This window comes from Balaenoptera musculus, chromosome 1 (assembly GCF_009873245.2).
Source record: "Balaenoptera musculus isolate JJ_BM4_2016_0621 chromosome 1, mBalMus1.pri.v3, whole genome shotgun sequence".
NCBI lineage: Eukaryota > Metazoa > Chordata > Mammalia > Artiodactyla > Balaenopteridae > Balaenoptera > Balaenoptera musculus.
In genome coordinates this window covers 170,308,035-170,333,642 of record NC_045785.1, presented here as the reverse complement: position 1 = coordinate 170,333,642, position 25,608 = coordinate 170,308,035, and the positions used below count along the sequence as shown (strand labels likewise).

General features: G+C 37.3%; 1 protein-coding gene across 2 annotated transcripts in view; it reads right to left on the bottom strand.

Moving 5' to 3' along the window:
- The window catches only part of USH2A (usherin), an 816,496-nt gene that overhangs the window by 300,868 nt on the left and 490,020 nt on the right, over positions 1–25,608 (bottom strand). For both annotated transcript variants that reach the window (XM_036853226.1, XM_036853215.1), the window contains exons 38-39: positions 8,018–8,168; positions 7,278–7,420 (exon numbers count right to left, since the gene is read on the bottom strand). In XM_036853226.1, the coding sequence (XP_036709121.1) occupies positions 7,278–7,420; positions 8,018–8,168 (294 nt within the window). The remainder of the gene's footprint in view (positions 1–7,277; positions 7,421–8,017; positions 8,169–25,608) is intronic.

Here is a 25,608-nt window from a genome sequence, read left to right as displayed (position 1 = left end):
GCAAGTGTGACAGCCACACAGCTCAGCTGGCTAGTGACGAAAATACAACTGTACAGCCCTCTCCGTGGGTGTAATTGTTTAGAGAACTCCCCTCCTGGAGCGGGAAACGGGGAGCATCCTTTCTGTTCAGATCACTGATTCATATTTCAAGCTGTTTCATTACAGCATTAATAACAGAAAGTAGTCTCATCTTGGCAAATGAAATTATCTTTTATGGGAAACGATTTCGCTCATCAGCTTCAAAAATTCAGCCCCAGCTTAAAAGAGAGTAATGAGATTGTTCACGGAGGGGTCTGCTTATTTATTTTTATACTCAGGGGGTGTATATTGGGAAGGATGGGTGCGTAGGCGTGTGTGTGTGTGTGTGTGTGTGTGTGAGTGAATAAACGGTTTGAATGACTCACATCTGTAGTGTGTATATAACTTTTTCCAGTGGTTTTCTTGGGTCTTCTACAATTTGTTTGCTACTAGAGTTACTGAAGATCGCTCAGTTTTCCTGGTATGTTATTACTGCCTTGAAGCAACTTTTTGCTGTTCTAATTAAAAACTCACTCTATTCAAAAGCTCTTTTTCAGTAATACTAACTCCATAAATGGATATCCTCTAAATCTGCCAATGAATTAAAAATCAAGGTGGCAAATATATGGATATATAATTATACAGAGCAGTATATACCCTCTGCTAATTGTTCCTGTAGCCTCTTGATATTCACTACTGAAATGTTAGCAGAAGAGTGGAGTGATGGATTCTATCCCCTCTTTAATCATGAGGTTTTTTTTATCAATTTATTATTTATACCCCAATTACTTCCCCCAAAGATTTTTTGACAGCTCATAATAAAAGACTTAAGTAATAGGACAAATAAAATAATGATAAAAAATAATTAATCTCATGATTATGAAGAGGGTACAATAGTTGTATCCCAAAACAAATATTAAGAACATGCACCGTAGTTTGGCACAAATATGAACATTCAGCTTCTTGACAACTGATGAAATAGGAAAAGATCTGTGTAACATAGGCATCATTGATTAATAAAAGAAACATCTGAAGACTAGGTTGTTGAAATTGAAAGGATATGATTTATAGTCTGCAAGTAGGTGAACCTATACTGGGGAACTATTTTCTCTCTTTCTCCTGAGACCAGGACAGCAGAGGAAGGCTAGGAAGAGTGTTCTGACTCCCAGAACTGGGACTTGTTGTATGGTGAATGGCTATGGATTCTTCCTTGAAAGTTTGGAACAGAAAATGAAATGTGTTGATGTGAGAATTCATGATGGCAGAAAAAAGTCCTAAAAGAACTAGAGGTTCCAAATTTGGAAGGGCAGTGGGCTTTCTGTTCCCAAAAGAGATTCAAGAGCTCAAGAGGGAAATTGAGGCCAGGTGGATAGAATTTTTCATTAATCGATCCATCCTTTCAAAGGATTTTCTATTGGTCACTTTCAGCTTCTGATCTTAGGATATAAAAATAAAAATGTAGGGCTTCCCTGGTGGCGCAGTGGTTGAGAATCTGCCTTCCAATGCAGGGAACACGGGTTCGAGCCCTAGTCTGGGAAGATTCCACATGCCACGGAGCAACTGGGCCCGTGAGCCACAATTACTGAGCCTGCGCGTCTGGAGCCTGTGCTCCGCAACAAGAGAGGCCGCGATGGTGAGAGGCCCGTGCACCGCGATGAAGAGTGGCCCCTGCTCGCCGCAACTAGAGAAAGCCCTCGCACAGAAACGAAGACCCAACACAGCTAAAAATAAATAAATAAATTTATAAAAAATAAAAAAATAATAATAAATAAAAATAAAAATGTAAAGATAATAAATATTTGTTTTTATAAATTCTGGGAATGCAAGGATTTGAAGAGTGGAATCTATGCAACAGGAAACAAAGTATGTAGGGACATACATACAGATCCACTTTGCTCTCAAAATCAGCAGTTTACATTATTTACTTTGCATCATGGATCTTCCATTGTGGGTAAAGTAGAGACCTACATCACTGCTTGAAAGGATAAGCATCCAGAAGTTAGTATTTAAAGCAATTAGGACATGTATTTGGAATAGAAAAGCAAAATCATCGTGCAGCACTACTGAAACTTACAGTTCACATTTCTTCATTCAATAAAATAAAATCTACTGTTACAAATCTGTGTCACCCTCATTTACAAATGTTTCTGTTTTTCTGTCACATAGAACACTCTTAAGATCCAGGTTGACATTCAATTCTAAAGCACACTAATAAAAAGATCTCTACCACGCAATATTAGCTCTAAAATTTAAATACTCTTAAGGACACAAATATACTTACTGAATGATTGGAAAATCCTGCTCTAGAAGTATCTTGATCAACTGATCAAATTTCATACCACAATTTTACTTCCCCTCTCTGTCACAAGGACTCGATGTTTTACTCATTACAGGTTGTGAGAATAAGAAGAAAACGTGTTTTCCTTCTGGAATTCTATTTCTATATATCTGTCCCCATTCATTTTGAAATAGCACATGGTGTTGGGCTAGCAGAGGTCTCTCTAATTAGAACATTCACTATCCTAGTCAGGACAGCTAATGTTGAATCACAGGGACAGCCAGCAGGCTGCCTCTGACCAAGGCAAAGAATGAGGACTGCCTTTGGGATTTCCTTCTCTTACATCTGCCTCTCATCCTCACCCTCCTTGACTCATACTCAGAGGCTGGAACCACGGGCAGAACATCCTGCAAGCCGCCCTGCCTGCCTCATGTGTCAGTGGACGCCTCCTACAGCAATTGCTTTTCCTGCCTTTTTCTGAACCAATGATGAGGAAGTAAATTTGAAATCTGATATTGATGTGAACTCCAAATAGAGATCATTCCCTATTTCCTCTCCTGGTATTCTCATCCAGGAAGGCTTTCCTGACACCCCATGTTGAGGGACATGCTCTCCTATGGGCGTGCTCTCAGCTCTGAATACTCTATGGTTTTACTCTATGTCTTTCTTGCCACCAGACAGTGGACGCCTCAAGTAAAGAAAACTGTCCTACTCATCCTTGTAACTTTCATGTCTCTTTCAGTCCCTCCTACATGGCACGTACCCAGTTAAGGTTTGCTTGGTTGTGTTTTCATGGATTTGCTTACATGAAACTCTTTTTCATCAGTACATTAACAATTTTGGGTACTTGCTCTATATGAGACCCTCCACCAGGCACTGGAGCTACAAAGATAAATGAGATGGAACCCTGGGTCCTGAGAAGTTACAATTCAGAAGGAGATACTGATGGTGCACAAGTAAACACAAACCAAAATTCTAAGGTAGATATGAGGAGGGAAGGCTTCACAGAGCAGGTGACATATGAGCTGGGGCTTGATGGATGACTAGAATGTTGTCAGACAACAAACGAGGCAGAAATGTGTTCTGATACGGATTTCAATGAACATTGCAAGATCTTTCTCTTTTACTGCAGAAGAACAACTGTTGCTTTGTAAACTGCTATGAGAATCTTCAAGATGAATGAAAGGGGAAAACTGCTCAAAACTGCTAAAGAGAAAAGTAAAACAGGACCCAGATACTATGATAATTTCCCTCATTGCTTCATCCTTTGTTCACAGTGCAATTTTAAGTATGGACAAAATAACAGTAAAACCTAATACTATGAGCGAATACAATATGTTAATAGTACTGAAAATCTCACTGTGTAAGTAATAAGATACACATTTCTATCTTTTAGCAGACTCCAGTCAAAACTCATGAACAATCAGTCTGTTAGCAAAATAATGAACACATGAAAAAATTGTCTAAGTAAATCTACAGAATAAACTGTTCAAATCCCACAAATTTTATTTAATAATGCCTCTTAGATTAATGGTTAGAAATACAAATGTGCAGTTTTTAACTACAAATTTAGTGAAATGATTCAACTTTTAGTCTTTGAAAAGTATTTGACAACTAAATGGTCATCTCTAGAAGAAATTTGGATTTTCTGTTTTGTTTTGGGGGTAGAGAAGTGATTTTTAGAAAAGAATCTCATTTTCATTAGGTTGATCTAATTGTGTATACATATATGTTTGTTGTTAAAATGACTCAAATAAAGAGATATTCCATATTTCAGTCTTGTTAGCTAAGAAACCTTGGGAGAAATCTGAATTTTATTAGTCTAGAGAATCTACATATTTAAAGAAAAGTGGGTTATCTCATATTTTACATAGGGCAGGATTTTAGTAGGCAAAAGAGCACATGCACATTTAAGCTGAAGTTGAAGGGGACTTTCTCTTCCAGCCAGCTACCATTTTCACATGCCTATACTGCACGGAAAACAATTGTAAGCACACAAAAGAGAGGGACAAACAATAATATCAGAAGAGATGGTTATTTCTGGTTAAAAGATATCAAAAAATTTCAGCTGATAGGTAAGTGTCTTCATGTTATTAATTCCATGCTCCCAAGTCTATCACAATCTTAATGCAGTTTTGTAGGCTGCAGACATTCCAGGTACTTGGACTGCCAGCAGCTTGTTAAAAAAAAAAAAAAAAAAAAAAAAAATCATGTGTTGTTTGTATTTATCTGGTTGCAAATAGTCGAACACTACACTGACCAAGTTGGCTGGAAAAAACATCTTTTATTAACACAAGTTTAACTGGATTTAAAATATTCATAGGAAATGTGCATTATTATTATTTGGCATCAGCATGCTAGATTTTTAAAACTGCATGGAACTGGATATTGGTGGCCCACTGACGTAAATGACAAATTATTTGAAAAAAAATCTATTAAAATTCCTCACAGCCTTTTTCTCCGTCTATGAGAAACTCTCTTTGTACCCAAGCATTTGTTTCTCTGGCTCTAGGTACCTTCCTGCCTAGGTTTCTCTTTCTGCTCTCAGCTGGGTCACAGGCTTGATGAAAATCATGCTCTTGTGGTATCATATGAAAAATATTGCTATTGGTGACCCTTTATTTTTTTTTTTTTTGCACCAGAATGTTTCGAGGCTTTGGCTAATGCGGAAAGGTGCCTATCGATGGCATGAAATTTAAATGTGGGCATGATGTGACTTCTCTGTTTCATTCTGTAAGGTGATATGTCGAATTTCTACATTGGAAATTGCACTTCGCCAATTGGGAGGTGGTGGTTAGGATCAAGTATGAAGTGTGATTCCGGCGTGGAGCTGTCAGCATGGGTGGTTTTATAAGCAAGGCTTTGAAACCTTGACAGAAAAACTGCTTGTGCCCAGTGCCAATCACTCAGTCTTTGTCAACTCAATTGCACATCCATTCAGAGATGGCATCCATCTCCACTGACACCCAAAATATATAGGACACTGTTATCATGTCTCAGGGGCGAGCATGCACTGGTAACTTAACCTGGAGGGGCAAACAGCCAGCCTTTGGCCCTCTGCTGATGTGTGTGACATCACACGTGAAGCAGAGGAAGAAGAAGTCATCTGTCTTGGGGAAAGGATTTCAATGAAAATGAAGACTGGGTTAATACCTGCTACACAATCAAGTGTTACTAATTCTTAATGAAGGAAGATGAAGGGTTAACACTATTGCCTTTGAACCCAGGTCCTAAAAAATCACAAAGACAGCAGTGTCTCCATGCATGAAGATTCTAACCACACTGAGTCTGTAAGACTTGTTTTATGGTAAGATGAGGCAGGAGAGAAATTTGCTTAACAGAGGATGCTGTCCTAATTGGTACTTTACAATGTTTGGGAATTTATTTATGTAGGAGATCCTGACCCTTCTTCAATAAAGATCCCCACGGAGGAAATCCAAGTGTTGCCCCCTCTCTATGGGAATAGAAATTGTGGTGCCAAAAAAAGGAGACATTTTCTCTCCTCTTCCAATGTGGCATTCTATGCAGCCATCACCTCTGCAGTGGGTGAATAATTATTTTTAGTTAACCTCTACTGAGTGCCAATCAAGTATGCTCTATCTAAGGAGATTAGAAATTTATCTTCAGTTGTTTTTTTAAAAAAATGTTTCTTCAAAAATCTATTTTGGGTGGGAGCTCTCTGGTTCACACATCTGTATACAGTTGGTGTTCATGTTGTCAAAGTCTCCAGAATAAATGTAACGTTCCTTCTAAAAGGGGTGTAGGCGCTTTGAGTGGCGCATGAATACTTTCTGGGCTTTGCGTGTCATTTATTGCACTCTGCTGATAATTTACTAAATGGTACCCTTGAGATGAAAGAACTGGATGTGTCCTTGTAAAGTACCAAACTTGCTCACTGGGAGTAATTACAAATTGGGAGAAATGGGTGAACTATTATATATTATTGTTCATATTTTTTTTTAAATGTAAGCATTAAGGAAGGTAGATAGGCCTGATTCTGTCTCAGTTGATATCTTGTTCTCACCAAAATAATATAATTAAGGATATTGTAGACATAAAAGAATCAATTTCATATATAATTGATATTGTTTCAAATACCGTGCCTTTTGAGATTAATATCCAGCCTTTTGAAAGTCACTTGGGTCCTCATTGAATATAGAGCCAGAATGGCAATTGGCCAACAGGGCAACATCTTCTAAGAAGCCTCTGATTAAAAGACTTGACAAGATTAACCCTAAAAACCTCATTGTTCAAAGATACAGTGTCCTCCTTCGCTCTGTGTAGCTTGATTTAATTTCTAACTTTTCTAAAATATTATATTTCCATATATATACTTTTAAAGAAGTAATTTGTATAAAACTCAATATGATAGCCATGTATTTATTTTCTCTATATAACTGAGTAAAAAACATATATATGCAAACAAACTCTTCCATGAAAAACTAGAAAATTCTCTGTACTGTTTGAATAAGACAATCCCAATGTACTCTTTGTAATACACACAGAATGACTGTTATCAGATTATACTCCTCTATTCTGGAGGCTGTCTTTCAGGTATGAGTAAAAGTATAATGGAATCTGTTTCCAGAAAAAAAGTATAATGACCTCTAAGTAACTTCATGAAGTAAGGTCCATATTCCATGTTCTTCTGCAGAGAACACTTGTAATATTCGGTCATAGAGTAGAGAAGGATAACATTTCTCCTTCAGAACACCTAGATGTACCCTGAAGGACTGAGTGGGTCCATATCATAATTTTTTGTGAATTACATATTCCTGTTTGTAGGCCTAACCCTCCAACCCTCCAAGCCCCCATTTTTCTTCTTTCTGGAAACTTTGACCATTCTTGTCCTGGAAAGAGATTATTGTCCCTCAACATCAAGAAAATAGAGGAGGCTTATTTCTTTGTTTTGGAAAAATTGAAGACTTTAAGACTTCCTAATATAGAGAATATCTGGCTGTGTGTTTTTCAGACCACTTACTGTCCTCTGCGGTGATGAACAGAATCCAAGAACTATGTGCACTGCCAAATCCATTGGAGGCCACCAACCGAAATTCGTACTCTGTGTACGGTTGGAGATCTCGCACTTCATAGCTTAACGATGCAGAAGGATTGGAAAACAACCTATATGGGAAAGAAATTCTAGAATTAAGAAGCTTTAGACATTCCAAGGAATAAAAAACAAATACAATCTTATAGTAAAGAATTTTCAGGGCATGTCAACATACCTCTCAGTGCTGCAATTTTCTGTCATCGCGTGATATCTCTTTTAAAATAAGCAGTCCTTTGGCTAAGGGTTTGTATTATTGCATTTATATGAGATGTAAATTCTAGTAGTAGCATGGAGTGAATTCTAGTCTAGTATTGAGACTGATTGCCACAGGGAATTTGTAGAATAAGTATTATAATTTTGTAGCCATAGTCAGACAGCAGATTTTGTGGGGTTCAGGTGTGTGCCTGCTCTTGGCAATACATATGCTCATGAAAAGTTAAGGGTGAAGGAATCTTACTTTAAGCCTCTATAAATGAAAAATTTGCAAAGCAAATAATGATCTCCTAGGGTGTTGCTTTTTGTTTGTTTGTTTGAACTCTGAAAAGGAGGCTTTTATTTGTTGCCAATGAGAACTGACCTATTGTTAAAAATTTAAGATACAGTGAATTTATGGCTACGTTGTAAAACCCAGGTGACAGTTAGAAGGACAGACGAAGTAGAATGCTTACTCTAGAAACCAGTGGGTGGAGTTGCCGGGCCTCATCTGGAGTTGGTATCTGGGAGAGCCGGGGGCGTTGTTCCGAGCTGGTGTAGACCAGACAACCTGAAGACTGGTTGGAGTGGCAGATGAAAGCCTCGGAGGCAGCACGCCATCTGGAGCTGTCGAAAAACACAGATGAATTAGAGCAGAGAAAACTGTGGAGAACATATGCTGGATGGAATCGAAATGCTCCATATACTGGAAAAACTGTTCCTCAGGATCAACAACAATGTTAAACATGGTCCATTTAATTTAACATTTTCATTCCGGAACTACTGTACTTCCTTATTGTTCATTTCAACACAATTACATGAGTATTTCCATCTTAAAAGCCACCCCCCCCCCCAAACAGCAAGACAGATGAGCACGCAGCACATCCCCACCTGTACTTCTGTTTCTCTAATTGAAAACATGGAGGGGATTTAATGAAGCAAATATTAAAGTACCTTTTTAATTTAACTCTTTGTTCAACAATCAAGCAACTGAACAGTGAAGGAGTCCGGATCTTTTATTTCTTCCATTGACGTCACCCATTGTTTACTTAATCACACCACGACCATGAACACAACTGGATTTTTTTTTTGAGGAAGGTTTATTAAAATTGTATTTTTCTACAAAGAAAGTAGCACATTCCAGCCTTAATTCTCACTTATGAAAATATAAAAACTAAGCTTCTTTCCTCATGTGCTTTATATAGTTGGTTGCCCCTTCTCACAGTGATGCTGCCTTTATTCAAATATGTTACAAGTTGGGGCATAGACTTTTTCTAGTCTAGTTGAATCTCTGGCAATTCTTCCTGAAGTCAGCATACTTGCTTGATATAATCTGTTAGGGAAATCTATCTGGATAGTTGTAGAAGGCCTAAAAGAAATGAGTGAAGCCTATTCTATTACGAAATTAAATTTAAAAAATGGACAAGAAGACTCTGGCTATTAAATAAATTTTTCCAACAGGTATAACTTGAATGAACCTCTCATATCAGAGTGTGTTCCAAAGCTAGTCAGAAACTCAAAAGCAAATTAAGCACAGTTCTGTGCCTTTGGGAAAATCACCAGGAAACTCTGAGCTTATGTTTCTTGTCTTTAAAATGGGGATAATATTTTGCCTTTTTAGGATTGCTGTGAAGACCAGAGACAATGTAAATAAAGCACCTTTTATTGGGTCCTGGTAATTATTAATTGTTAGCTATTGTTATTATACTGGACTAATCCGAACTTCCCTTAGCATAATTTAAGTACTACTATAATGCAATTTTTGATTATTGTAATATAAGTTCTTATTGACCAAGGATTACTAGAGGCCATTGCTGAAGGAGGAGAAGGAATCAAAACAATGAAAACAACTATCAGGATTCATTTTCAACTTTCATTTATACATAACTTGATGCAGTGTGTGACTTTTATATACCCTCCAATTTGGGAGAACTGGCTTATGAACCATGAGGCTAGTGAATGGCCATGGATGAGAATGGAAGAATTAGATTCCATGTCTCATCAGTCTGTTGTTAGGGTTCTGAATTCATTGATACTTCACTAATTTATTCAGTAAACACTTATTGAGCCTCTACTCTGTGCAAAGTAGTGTTCTTTGTGTATATGTGAGTCAACCCTCAGTTGACATGACCCCTGACCCTACAGAACTTATGTAATCGGAGAGAGCGAGTGATGAACAAATAGATACCGATGACCCTACCAGATGGCACTAAGTGCTCAGGTGAAGACTAAAGCAGGGTAAGTGGAGAGAAAGTGAAAAGGAGTGCAGATTTTAGTTATTACACAACAATTCAGATTAGACAGGAGAGCCATAGGAAGAACATGTCATTAGGTGACATTAGAGCAGAGACCTCAGTAACATAAGGAGGTGGTCATGAGAATGTCTACCTGAATGTCTACCTGCCGTTTGGAGGAACAGCAATCCAGCCAAAGAGCAGGCAGGGCAAAGGCAGCGAGGAAGGGAAAGCACTGGCTGTGTGTAACAAGCAGTGGAAAGAAGCCAGCGTGACTGAAACTAACTCAGGAGAGGAAGAAGAAGAGAAGAAAACCTGGAGAGCTAGGCTCGGTCTAGATATCTCTAGAGCCTTCTTAAGGCTACACCTTGAAAGTCAAAGTAAAGGCTTTGGACTCCATTTTAAACGGGGTTGGGAGCCACGGCAGGGTCTTAATCAAGGAAATGTCATGATTCTAAACAAATAAAGGCCACTCTGGCTAAGTAAGAGTGACTTTCTAAGTTGAAGAGAGAGGGAATTCTTTAAAAAGCGAAAGCTTTTCTTTCTAAATTTTGGAAGTATAGTTTTAACATCTGTTACAACCCATCACAATTATTCCTCAATCACAATCATATAATTATACAGATTTGGTAATTATTGATCAGGGTAGATAAGCTAAGAGACAGACACAACTGAACTAAAATAAAATGTCTACTCTGATTCCCTGTGAAAAAAAGCAATAAACAAATACAAATATCTCTCTTTTTTAAAATTTACAATTAAAAAATTATTTATTTTGGTTACTAAATTGAAAAAATTTACACTTCTATTTAAAAATTTATGTAAATAAATTTAAATATTTTAGGGAGCTAGATAATGTTAGTTTTCCAAAGGAGACTGGATTTAGGAGTCAGATAGCTAAAGTTTCAAATCTCATCCTCACCAATTCAGTTCACAAAATTCAAAGCTGATTACATTTTGGCAAGTTCTTAACCTCACTGATGTAAAGTCATTTCATTTATAAGTGTACGGCCAATAATACTGACTCTGTAGAGTTTTTAAAGAAGTTAAATTTGTAGCAATTAACTAAAATGGTGCAAGGAGCACAGTTTACTTCTTGGTAAATTCTGGTGTGTGTACCCTTGTGAAGCCACAGACTTTTGTCCCAGGATGGTAATGTGTAGATAGATAGATAGATAGATATGTAGATAGATAGATAGCTAGATCAAGGTAATAAGCTTTAGTGAAATTAATGAGTAAAATTAACAAAAGTATTTTTAAATAGAGCCACACTTAAAGAATCTGCAAATTGTTTTTCTTGGTCTAGGCACAGATTAATAAATTAAATGCTCATCAGTAAGAATAAATGCCAAAAGAATAGTTACCTGCTAATGAAAAATTAATCTGCATTTGATCATTTCTTTAAACATTTAAGCAATAATTTCATCGAGATTTCTTTATAATGGTACAACCTCTACCTTAAACACTGGATCAAATATTCATAAACCATGAATTATGACAGTGTGGCTAGCCAATTAAATATCTGAACTTGTAATAAATTAAAACTTCATATACTCCTTAATTTCAAATAACCTTCAAGTTGCCTTCAAAAAGGCAAGATCAAGGAATTTATTTTTTAGAGTAACTAAATGTTTAGAGACAGTGAATACAAATTGTTAATCTTTTTATGAAAATTTTCCATAATAAAAATTATTTTCAGGTAATAGTAACTCAATTTAATAGAATATTTGTTCCTGCAATAAGTTCAAAATATCTTAAAGAAAATTCTTCTTAAATGTTATGATTTTTAGGGAAAATAAAAATGTTAAGGAAAATAAAAATGTGTTGTAGTAGGTCGCAGGTTTTAAGATACATATAATTTATTTCAACTTGCTATTAACTTTGTCTTTCACATCCACATGTGGTAGGGAAACTGGATATAGTGTTTTATGACAAAATAAATTTTCAGAAAAATGTACAATCTTAATTTTACAAGGTATAAATTACTCATTCCTTAAATTATAACCTTTCAGTTCGAATCGGGCTTGAGTTGTCAGAATACCACTTTACACACAAAAAACTAAGTCAGGGAGGCATGGGGAGAAGGCTGGAAGCAGGGAAGTTACCTATTGCAGTCATCCAGGCTAGCAGATGACAGCAGCTTACATTCAAGTGCCAGCAGTGGAGATGGGGGCATTAGTTTGCGGTTCAGTTGACTATGGCATGTGTCGCTGATAGACAATAAAGGAGTCAAAGGTGATGCCAATGTGTTCGGCCCAAGCACCCAGGTGACTGGCACCTGAGAGGAGAAATGGGATAGGGAGGGGATCAAGAGTTCTCTTTTGTCCACATTACATTTAAGAGCTTTCTTACACAACCACAGTGGCTACACCAAGCACGAAGTTGCAGATGTGAGTCTGGATAGGAACTGTGGATCAATGTCCATGTGGTATTTCATGGCCGAGACGTGATGAAGTGAACGAGGGGGTGAGTGTAAATAGAGCGAATGTAGAAGAGGTCTGAGCAGTGAGGTCTGGGGTCCTCCAAAATTTTGAGGGGTTGGGGGAGGGGGAGGTCTCTGCAACAAAGGAGATTTACTTACGGGAGTGAGCAGTGAGGTAGGGGAGAAGCTAAGAGAAGGTGCACTCTGGGAGCCAAGTAAAGAAAGCATCTCCGAAAGGAAGGCCTGATCGACTCCATCAAATGTGCTGAGTTTAAGGAAGGAAGAGACTAAGAATTAAGCTTTGCCTTTGGCCAAGTGGATGTGACCTTGTCAAGAACAGACGCAGTTCAGTGGTGGGCGTGGCAGTTTGATTCGGGAAAACTGAAAAGAGAATGAGAGGGAAGGCAATGAGTGGGTAGAGTGAGCCTAGAAGACTCCTGAGGGATTTTGTTTTAAAGGCGAGAAGAAAATGGGGCAACACTTAGAGAAGCTTCTGGTATCAGACGAAGGCTTTCTAGACACTGGGAGAGGTTGCAGCGTTTGCATCCTTCTTGGAATGACCCAGAAGAGATTAGGGGAAATGATGATGTAGGAGAAGGAAGAATAATTAATCGCCAAAGCAAAGTCCGTGTGTGTGAGAGAGAGACGAGCCAATGCACGTGCCAACTGAATTGAGAGCTGGTGCACGTGGGCTGTCGAATAGAGGAGGGATAGCCCACCACTGTGCAGAAGTGAATACATGCTGCAGATGTAGAGTTAGGTAGATCTGGTGATGGGAAAACAGCAAAGGTCTCTTCTGATGGCATCTGTTTTCCCAGTGAGCAAAATAAAAGCAAAGGCATCGCTCTGTGCCAAAGTGTGGGAGTGAACTGGTTGCTTGAACAGAGAAGAAATGGTATGAAGTAGTTCTCTCGGGTAGTGGAAATAGGACATACCTAGGAAAGGCAATAATGTGGCTGTCCAGGGCCAGATACCCAGTAACTTAACTATAAATCTTTGGATTGAGGGACATTCGTTGCCAAAAGACTTTTTAATTGATATTTTGTCTGTGAGTATGAATACTTATAACCATGATGATTTCTTATTTGATATATATTCTTTCATTGATGTATAACAAATGCACACATATCAAAAGAGCCTGGACAAAAAGTAATGTGCAAATTGCATATAATGTATAACATATAAAACCATGTCCCTCATTTGATTGTTTTTTGTCTAACTTTTCTGTTAAGGTATATAATATCACTGAGAATCCAAATTCGGAATAAGAATCAGCTCTGATAAGTCATCAGCATGAAAAAAATTAGAGTTTTAAATATTTACACAAAAATCCTTCAAGTGTTAAAAACTGCATTACCATGCTGTCGGGAAAGAAAAAATGCCCAGAAGATGCTCCGTAATAATAATAATAAAGTATCTTGGATTCTCTTTTGAGTGATAACAAGAAAATGTGCTCCGTTAAATTGGTCACACTCCGATTATATAAAATCCCAAAATATTTCCAAACAAAGTGATCATCTTAAATTATTGACATATAACTATTCATTCTACATGCTTTCAGTAACACTGAATTCTGGCAACGTTTTTTCCCCCTCCGGTTAACCCCTTTTATCCTAGACCTATTCCTCTGAGGGTCTTTAGCATCAAAGCAATAACTGGGAACCAGCCATAATTCCACCCCTGGTTTCTTAACGCAAGAGCCATGTATCTATCAGCTTGATATACTGTCTCCAAGATGCTATGTTGCTCAAAAAGCTTCTCTCAAGTTTAATATGACCCTCACGAGGCAAGCACTCCACAACCTCGTGAATCAACACATCTTGTCCAGTAAATACTAATTCTACAAAGGCAACTGGGCTACCTCAATCTATAAATTCAAGGGAAGGGGGTTTTTACTAAAATTTCAAATTTAACCTTTTTTGGAAGGCAAAATGCATATAGAACATTAAGCAATAAATTAAATCACAGAGTGGACTAGTCTAGATGGTATAATCTTTTGAATGTCTGATTGCATTAAACTTTTATATGATGTACACTTGTAGACTCTTCCCTAAACAAACAAACAAAATGCCCCAAACATTTGATCCATACAGATTTATAGCACTCTTGGGAGGAACTCTAAAAAGCAAAAACAGAGGCTTGTTTTTCATGTGGCCAGGGACTACCAAAGCTATAGTGACCAGAAGAAGAAATTTGTGGGGAAAAAATGAATTCACATTTTTTGCATATTCACATTCAAATATGCTTCACATACATACCAATGTCTCAGGACAGCCCACCAACTTGTTACTACTACAGTGTGATTTGGAGGTGTATGAGTGTGCATTTCAAAATACTGGAATAAAATGCTGCATTAAGGTATCAAAGAAGTCTATAGTATTTTGTATTAAATTCACACCTGTAATAAAGGATATTGAATGCCACTCTGCACAAGGTTCTTTGCTGGGGGTAGGGAAAGGGCAGAATAAATAGAAAGGGGGATTAGATCACCGACTTCTTATTTAACAGAGAGACAAGACATGAGTCAAATAGCACAGAATGTGTACAGAGCATAAAAGACGTGTAAGTGCTTCAGGAGTTTTAGAAGTTAGAAATTCACAATATGCACTGGACCTTGGCTTTCAGAGGAACAGACACGGTCATGGGGCATTGCTAAGTAGCTCACATGGTGTCACCATGTCCTCAGCCTAATTCCATTGCCCAGGACTCCCATCACCTCTGCTCGTGCTCATTCCAAGCAGATGTCATGCTTTCTACTGGTTTCACTTAAAATCTGACTTCAGCCCAGCTCACACTACTCTCTCATTTCAGAGATTAGATGGTTGGCATCCTCATTTAGGTTTCCCTGTTAACATAAGAGAAACCATGGCCTTTCATCTATATGCATCCTGGCTGCATCGCTGAATAGCCTGGCACATAGTCAAAAATCCCTGGATTACACATTTTCCTCTCATTTTCTGAAATAGCTACATATGAGCAAGGATTTTAAATTCTAGTTTCCAGAATGGAAAATTAAAGTTCAGACACATCTATTGAGTCGTTGAGTCATAAACAAATTGAAAACAGAAGGCAAGACTCCATTTCCCGTCACTAAACCATATGTCATTAAAAAAGATATTAATTATGAGGAATATGCAGATGTGCTAACAAATGGACAGCCAACCTTGAACACAAGGATGTACAAATAGAGCAGCATTAAACAGTGACAAGTAGGTTAAAACAGATTTAATGTTAGCGAAAGAGACTCTCATAAGAGTTAACTTTTGGAACACATACTGTGTGCCAGGTTCTTTAACATGATTATTTCCAATCCTTATAAGAGAGAACAAATATTAAACACATTAAATAAATATGAAAAAAACCATTTACAATATTAAGCAGATTAGTTTTCGTAAAGGTTGGATTTATTTTCTGTCCAAGTCATATTCTTCAATAGTACTTTCTGGTCTTATTTCTTTATCATAGCATCTCATTATTTATGAGGAACTTCACACAGAACTACTAGTATGAATTTGCTAGTTCTCAAGAAGGAGTCAAAGCCCACAGAAATTCAATGAAATACAAAATGGAGAGGTCTTTACATTAGTAAGAGAAATAGATTTTTGAAAATTAAATGTTACCTAGAGGCATGTCATGGAAGTGATCTTTGACCACAGAAAGGTCAAAGCATTTTGAATTTGGAGGGCAGATAGCTTAAACGCTACCAAGTCTAACTTCCCACCAAATAAAGGTTTCTTGCCTAAAACATCCCAAACAAGTGACATTCAGGTGTCTGTTCATTACCAGTGATAGGAAAATAGTTGCTTTGTAAGTCACCCCATTATATTATTGTTCTTCTTGTTGGTTAGTTCTTTCTGAGGGAGAGCTAAAAACTATATTATTTCTACAAAACTTAGGGTGAATACAATCTTTTGCCCATATCGGGACCTTCTGAGAGCAAAACAGGGGACTGTAAATAACCAACATGGGTGAATTGAGCTGCAGCAGGCATGAATTGGGACCATCTTGGGCAGTGGGTACATGTGGTTGTTCATGCTAGTGACACTGAACTCTTTGGGACCTCGTCTGAGTCACGCTGATCCCCGAGAACAAGCCATCACTACCGTTAGGGATAGAACTTCAGGCATTTTTAACCACTCGTCCTCTTTTCCACTAAATTTCCCCATTTCCGGTTAAACATCTCTGCTCCCTCCAATGAGTTTCATATAAGAGGATTCCTCAACCACTATCTAGCCTTGTTACCTGATTTGGATGTGTTCCATTTTGATAATGCCCTTTCAAACCATCAAGCCTTATGCCTAAGCTAAACCTTCCCTGTGCATTCTGACCAGGGCAGGACACAGGCATACTCTGACTTTCCTTCCTTCAAGTGACGCGGCTGAAACCTCACTGAGCATCTGAATTTTGGCCTGCTTGATGTTGGAGGTTCATCACTGTCATTCAGGTTGGCTGTGTGGTTGATTCAAAATGGTCTTTGGATAGCTAAAGATGCCAAATCAATGATTTTTCAATGGACACATAGAATCTCGGAGGAATGTTATTAAAGAAGCAAAGTATTTAAGTAGATATCGTAGTGCCTAGGACAGTGCTTTGTATATGAAAGATGTCCTGTAAAAATGGACAGAATAAATGGATGAATAAATGGATAATGGATGAGTTGGTAAGAAGAAAGATGTGCAAGAAGAAATCTTTAACCTAGGACCCTAATAATTGTTAGGATCCAGACCGTATTTCCCATTTACAAATACAGACTCAATTATCTGAAAATGAATGCTTTTTTCAACATAAAAGAGATTAATTGCTTGGAAAATAACTAACACAGCAAACATCAAATTAGATCTGAAATACCACTTTACAAAACATTCATTTTATCACTGATTTCTGTCAATGTCTCTGTTTCACAGATGTGAAAACTGAGGTTAGAAAAAGTTAAGCAACATGTCTGAAGTACGTGACTAGTAAACAGCATCCTATAGTTTCATACACGTCTCTTCCATTCCCAAGACCATAATTCATCTCCCAACACCAAGGTGAAGCTTAAATTTAAGTCCAGCCATTGCTTTTCCCTATAGTACGCCAAAGTAATGGTAATATAAGCTACTTGAGAGCAGAGATCTTTTCACTTCTTTTTGTAAACTTTAGAGCACTTAAATTTTGAGAATTCAATATTGCTCATCAAATAAATATTAAAGAAATGCTAAAATTTAGTTCTTGCAGAACAGAGCCCCCTTTTAAAAGCATGTATTCTTCTAACTATAAAATAACGCGGCCTTCCCTGGTGGCGCAGTGGTTGAGAATCTACCTGCTAATGCAGGGGACATGGGTTCGAGCCCTGGTCTGGGAAGATCCCACATGCCACGGAGCAACTAGGCCCGTGAGCCACAACTACTGAGCCTGAGCGTCTGGAGCCTGTGCTCCGCAACAAGAGAGGCCGCGATAGTGAGAGGCCCGCGCACCGCGATGAAGAGTGGCCCCCACTTTCCGCAACTAGAGAAAGCCCTAGCACAGGAACGAAGACCCAACATAGCAATCAATCAATCAATCAATCAATAAATCTTTAAAAAACAACGCATGTTCATGGTAGAAAATTTGAAAATTACCAAGCAAATGAAGAAAACAGTTATCCATAATTACACTACACAGAAATAGCCATTGTTATACTACTATAGAGTTCTTCCTGTCTTTCTTCTCTCTGTATATATAGTTAAATATATATATAATATATCATTTGAAATGATTATGCTGAATATTTTTAATATGTTATTTTGTAAACTTTGCTCACTTTACAGTGTATAGTGAAAACTCCCCATGTCATTAAATAGTTTTTAGTAACATAACTTTTCAAAATAATTGCATGTAACATTTTTATAAATGTAGAGTTTTCACTTAAAGCTGATATTGATATAGAATGATATCATTTTCAGTATTATAAATAATATTCAGAGTATCCTAATAAATGCACATTTTGTTTTGCTTTTTAGAATTGTTGAGTCAATAGGAATGAGTATTACCACCATTTCAGATATAAGCTGATAAACTGCTTTTCAGAAAGTTGTGTTTACTTATACTCCTATAGTAAGGTATGAATGATTCATTTTCCAGTATCCCCATCGAAATGAGTATTTCATATATGTGTGTATTTATGTATACCTATGCATATATAATACACAATAATGTAACTATAGCATTAGAAACATTATTATATAATTATGTTATTTAAAATACATATAATAATATAAAATATATACATTTAACATTATATTACATAAATATACTGTATAATTACATAAAATATATAAATTTAGTATTATTTTAGATATATTATAAGATAATGGTATGATATAATTACATATAATTTATATAAAGTATGTATATATATAAAATATATAATCTATTAAGTCAGCAAATAATTAAAAGGCAACTACTTATATGCCAGGCACTGTCCTATGCTCTGAGAATACAGTGATGAACAAATTAAAACAGTTTTATTAAGGAGAGAGAGACAATAGAAAAAAAAAAAGAAATAGAATCATTTCTTTTTTTCCCCCACTTTTTATGAGTTCTTTTTTTTCCCCAGCTTTATCGAGGTATAATTGACAAATAAAACTGTATATTTAAAGTATACTGTGGGATGAATTGACAGATGTAGACATTGTGAAGTGATTAACACAAACAAGTTAATTAACACATCCATCACCTCACAGTTACCTTTTGCGTGTGTGTGTGGTGAGAACGTTTTAGCAAATAAGAAGTAGTTCTAATGTAAGGGATTGGGAGTGATGAGGGAGGAGGTGAGGGCAAAGTTGATACTTTAGGTGGGGTGGGGGGGGAGATCATATTTGAGCTGAGACTTATGAATCACTGGGGGACGCACATCTCGGGCTGGCCCAAGACAGGGGCACACTTGGCCTGAGCCTTGAAGGCGGTGTGGCTTGAGCACAGCGAGTGAGGCAGAAACTGGGAGGAAAAATGTACAGAGGATTTGGTGATGGAACAGAGGTGGGGACGCAGAGGGAGCAAGAAGCCTGAATCCTAAATTTCAGGTCAGGGTGACTAACTAAGATGAGATCGTTTTCTGAGATGGGTCTACTGGGGAGGAGGGTTTGGTACGCACTGCATTCATTTGACCTTATAATTGGACCATGAATTAGAAGGTGTGAGTATTGCATTACTTTTACACTTCCTTGTGATTGCTCTAAGTGCCAGGCTGGGACTCAGTCATGGGTATTTTGATTTAAAACTCCATCTTTTTTCTTGTTTACCATGCAGCCTCCTGAAAACCCACTTCCTGGTTCATGGATGGTAACTTCTTGCTGTGTCTTCACATGGTGGAAGAGGGCAAGGGGGCTTTTTGGGGTCTCTTTTATAAGGGTACTAATCCCATTCATGAGGGCCCCACCCTCATGACTTCCCAAGGTCCCACCTCCTAACACCATCACATTGGGGTATAAGGTTTCAACATATGAACTTGAGGATGACACAAACATTCAGACTATAGCAGATAAGTGACTTGCACAAGTGCATATAGCTAAGAAGTGGTTGAACTGCTGTTTGAATCTAGCAACTTGTCTCCAAAACCCAAACTCCTAACTGTTATTTTAAGCAACGCCTTTTAAAAGTGACTCAGTAAGCCAGAATCTTGCCCCTACTTACACGCACAGAAAGGGTTTTGCCTCCTTTCCCTGCTTCTTCCCCATCTGTCCTCAGGAGCCCAAAGAACCAATTCTGAGTGTGGGTATTGCTTTGAGGAGTGGAGAAATCTTATAGCTAGGAGGTTTGGAATGAAGACATTTTTGAAGCTTATTTTTTTTTTTAAATGATTATGTCATTTAAATCTTGAGGGGTAGAGATTTAAATTTAAATTTGGGGGTGGAGATTTGGAAAAATTGTCCCTGTCTTCCTTAGTCTGTCTCAGTTTCTCAAGGATTTTTTTCCCCTCTCTTTTCAAGGTACCTTTGGCTCTCAGATCTCCCAGAAAGGTCTCCAGAGAAAAACAGAAAAACAAGATGCTTAGCAAGGGCTACAGGTTTTATGGATCCAAGTTAAAAAAATGATGACATTCTCTCAAGGTTGTCACCAGGGTCATAGAGAAGTATTTAGGACAAAAGCCCTGTCTAGAAAGCATGTGCATAAAATAAAAATTTTGTAAAAAATCCATCATTTACCTCTTAGCCCAGTGACAAAACATTATGGAGTATGTCGTTGAATAAAGCCTGAAGATGGTACTTTTATCTTTGATCTTTCACTGACTCATTTGGGTCTACATTTCTGAGAGAAACCCAAAACCTCACCAACATTTTACTGGTGTGAGACTACCTCAATCAAAATTGGTGTAAATGTTTGTCAAAAGTTACACAAAACCCAACTGGCAGATCTCACATGGCTCCAGTAATTGTTCTTCATGAAATGAAAAATTATCCCCATGTTCACTAAGAATGCTTTATTTAGAATGGAAAAGAAGCAGGAATATCCCTAGTTACAGTTTATAATAAGAGTAATATAGAAAGGGGCAGCAGGGGTGAGTCAAGGGCACCAGAATAAAAAGACACCACTGAATACTAATTGCTATTGACCATTTTGAGAAATGAAAGATTCCACTTCATATTAGCGTCCATAGGACCAAGGCAACGTACCTCTACCTTCATTTCTCTTCGTGGTTTAAGATTAAAGAATTGCTTAAGATTACTCTGCAAGACCGTTTCAGTGAATTTGTTAACCAGGAAACCTCAGACAGAGGGAAGTCATCCTCCGTTAATTTTGAAATACCCCAAAGCTGCGAATGATGCAGCTCACCGTGCTCAGAGAAAAATACAGACTTTGAATTTCATTACATACATTATTTGTTCAACTGGGAGTGGAACTGTCTCTTTGTCAGACTAATTAGAGGCCCTAACGTTGGTGGTCATAATGTCCAAAAGATTTTTTTTTTGTTACATCTCAAGCCACCAACCAGATTTTATTCTTTTTCCTTGGAGAGACTTCCTTGATTTAGACACTCTATTTAAGCCTTTGCTTTTGACATTTGAGTTCCTCTTAGTATTCCTAAGAGTATTTCTTAGCCTTCCTATTATTTTGAACACCATCCTACTCGTCCAAATTAGTTTCCAGGCAGCACAGATTAAATTATTTTTCCCTGAAAATCTGATTACTTGGGCCCTTTGTGTAGAGGATTGGTTATAAAAGTCATCTTAAAAATGGGGTTGGACCTAATATTCAAGTTGATTAATTAATTACTCAAATAATAACTAGATCTAGCCTTAAAACACTCAGATTATATATCGGGCCTCCCTTACCTCAATGGGCCGTTAATTTCACATTCTCTATTAGGAAGACTAAAACAATAGTCATCAGCAGGATGAAAAATGCTGAGACTTCTAAGAACTGATTTCAGATCATAAATAGTAGAGTTAGAATCTGAATTTGAGAATATAAAACGATGCTCATTTGACCACAATCATGATCAATAACTATGTGTAACTAAGTTTATGTGATTCAAATCCATAATCAGACTATTAGTGAGTTATTTGTTTCTAGTAATTTAGCCACACAAGTGCTAAATTGTATAGCGCTGGTATCAGAAAGTATATGGAATTAATACCAAGGAATTTTGTCAGTTTTAGGTTTATATACCTGGGGAATTCAGAAGTAGAAAATACATGTATTAATATTAATAACACTTCTTTAATGTATATGTAGCACAAATTACAATACCTACTTTTGAAGACTAGCATGGTAATCAAAACATAGCTTTGCCTAGAAGAAAGCATAGATCATCCCCAATTCCCAAGAATCTTCAATTAGTAATTTCAAAAATGATTATTAGGTATATTGCATAAACATGACAGGATCCACCTGCACCTTAAAAGTTTAATTCAAATGTTTCCTTTACTTCAGGAATCAGTAGCCATTAAAAAGGGGGTGCTAGTTTGTTGCTACCCATTCTGGTCACTTATGGTTGGAGGATATACCTTTGCGAAGTAATACACAATTACTATGTGACCAGCATTATGTTATATTCTTTGCATGCATTTATCATACATAATTCCCTCAGTGTCAAACTTATGAGGTACTTACTACCATTTCTCCTGCTTTATGGCAAGAAAAAAATGAGGCAAAGCATATATGATTGTATAACTTAATTTCTTAATTTGAACCCAATCTGGTTGATTTTAGAATCCATGCTCTTAATCACAAGGGTAATTTGCTTGTGTGTGAGTGTATATATGTGTGTAGGAATTACAGATAAACAGAGGAGATAAAGAATATGGTACTTTTGTGTGTATCATTTTTATCCTGTATACAATTTTTTTCTCCCTCAAGCAACTTCTAATCTCATATTTTCTCAGGAACTAAGAATTGGCAAATGTTATTTTTTTATTTGTTTTCTAAGCAAGGAAGGATTGACAAAAAGAGAAAAGTTAACTTCAGATTATCAAGAATGTTTCACCGGACAAATGTATTTAAATTTTAGAGATTTAAATACATTAAATACAAATGTATTTAAAATTTAGAGATTTTAGCCTAGCCAGCATCAATTCACTGATTCTACAGTAAGGACTGTGTTTGGCCATGTCACCAACAGACAGAATAGCAGAAATAACTGTACGTTTTATTAAAAACCTGTTTTTGTCTCTCTCTCTTTTTTTTAATCTTAAACTCTAATTTAGTTGTTGTTCCCTTAGGTACAAAGTACACAGTTCATAATTCATTTGATATAAAATGTCAGTTTAGATTTTTGCCTGTCTTTGATACATGAGAAAAAACATGTACATTTCAATTTCCTCAATGCCAGAAATACCAGGAACAACCCCCCGCTGTGCGTCTCAGAGACCTCTGTGTTAAATTAAACATCAAGATCCCGAAACTGTGGGGAAGGAGATTTCCAAGACAGAGAGTACAAATACATGAGACAGAGGGAGACAGCTAATGCCTTTCCTATCAGTGGCGTGATATCTCCCAGAGAGCATCTTTGATTCTCAAATTAGTCCTCACTTATAATTTAATATACCACAACCAGTCTGCTGTTTCCTTCCATGTGGCTTTCAGAGGCGATGGTTGGAATCATCAAGGAAAATAAACATTTTGATGTTTGGGGCTTGGTTTAATTTTCAACCTAACTAGTGATAGTTTATGTATATTCTGTGCTTATTATTATGTGTCACGCTTTCTATTCTTTAAAAAAAATAGTCAGGCACTTACTTCTATGCCAGCTGATCTTCCCAGGGCACACACATCCTTTCCCCCTTAACCAAAACCCACTGAGGATGGTTATGTGATGACAAAATCACTTTTCAGATGAACAAATTGAGGCCTAGAGAGGAGATAACTTTCCCGGGGTCACGTGATCAATAAATGAACACGCTGGGGATGGTGGGTGGTGGTGAAGTTCAAAGTTAGATAGTTTGACAGATGCTGCAGTCAACGTGCTTAACAAATACACAGTTTAAGACACACACTTCCTTGATTTAGAGAGTCAAACATGTGAACGAGATTCAAGCCTTCTTTTGTGGATATACCCTCAACCTCAGGCTTTCATGAGGAAGGTGGTCCTCCTTGCTGAGGGCCCAGAAGACACAGAAGGTCCTTCCTGAGACCACGTCAGGGAACGATTCCCCTACATGCTCATACTGTTCATACTGCTGGGCTCGCCAATATTCCACGTGGAATTAAGCGTCCTCATCTGACTGATGTGCTTTTAATCTGTTCTTGAAACATTGTTTTAGCATGGGGAGAAAAAGATTCATTCATTCATTCTTTTTTACAAATATGAGCTTTCTTGCTCTTTCTATGAATTTTAAAAAGTTTTCCAAAATTAACATCATTAGATAAATTCAGACTCTCTTTATAAGAGTGTAAATTATGTACAATCAGAAGATCACATCTATTCCTTTCCCTTGATATATAGAGAGCATTAACACAGGAAATTCAATTTTAATATAGGCCCAAAGAGAGGACAATTTAGTAATTAGCAATAACGACACCATTCTTACACACTAGTGTTTGGGATAAATGTATTTTCACAAGTTCTAATGAGATTGTCTGTTGTACACCTACACAAAAGCCTCTGCACCAGCAATTCAAATCTGAAAACTTAAATTTTCTATTACGAGCCAAAGAAAGAAGTGTACATTTTCACTCATGTCCCTTGAGAGCTAAAAATTGAGAAAAAGAAAAATTTTCAGAAAAGTTAAATGCGTCTTTTCTCCTAAATAGATAAATATGAGGTTCTTTTAATATTCTCTTCTTCTAACTAGAGTTTATCTTAGATATAAAGTCATGGGGGAATATGAAAGAAGTTGGTCAAAATACTTGGTGGGCAAGTAAGTATCTGTATCCACACACTGGGAAAGGATGTTCCAACTGGTCAACTCCATAACATTGCTTCTGCTTAGTGCTTCTTTGTAAGGCTATAAAAAGTCTGCTTTAACTGAATTTTCTTCTTCTCATTAGATTGTAAACTTTAAGCATTTTTGGGTCATGAAGACAAGTGAGAACAGCTCTCTAGTTCACTGGCAACAGGTTCTGAACACCTGATACTTCAACCAAACAATTCTGTTGAAATTATATTTGGTATCACTGTAGAGTCAAGCCACATAGAAATGGTCAGTGGAAGGTGTTTCAAATAGATAAGAGTGCAGTGGCCCAAAACCAGGTTTCTGTAGCCAGTCTCTAGGTTTGAATATGGTCTCTGCCATTTACTAGTTGCCTGACCTTAATGAACTAGTTGCACTCCAATCTCTTTTCCTCAGCTTCCCCATGTGTAAGTAGGGATAATAGTATCCCTTTCCTCATAAAGTTTTCAAGAAATAAGTGAGTTAATATATGTAAAACAACACCTGCATCTAGAAAGTACTATCTGAGAAGTCATTATATCAAAGAAAATTATTTTTATCAAATAAAATATGACATCATCTTAATTGTTGTCTAGGCACCCAGAAAACAAATTCAGCCAACTTTGTGGAGTTGTATTTGTGAACTCCTAGAAGGAAGAATCTTAAGTACAAGGTCTGATAGCCAGCAAACTCTGGAATCCAGGATAAAGACGTCACTGACTTGAGGAAACACGTTTAAAAATCCCACAGAGGAGGGGAAGCCACAAGATGCTCATTAAGGAAAATTCCCCAGAGGGAGCAGACTCAGGCTTTAGTTACATGGGGTTCCTTCTAACAGATGTTCTGTGTAGGGATTCAAGAGCTGAGGAAACTCAGCTGACAGTGTCTTCACGGTAGGGCCGGTTAGTGCCCCCTTAGGGCACAAAACACCACGCCTGTTGCTTTTTGTACCACAGGTGGGACTCAGCCTCTGAAACTGGTCATCCATGGTATCTCTTTCTGCCCCACTCAGGGAGACTGGGAGCAATATGTCGGCTCCCATCCACTGGAAAGGCCTCAGGTCTTGAGAATGGAGCTTC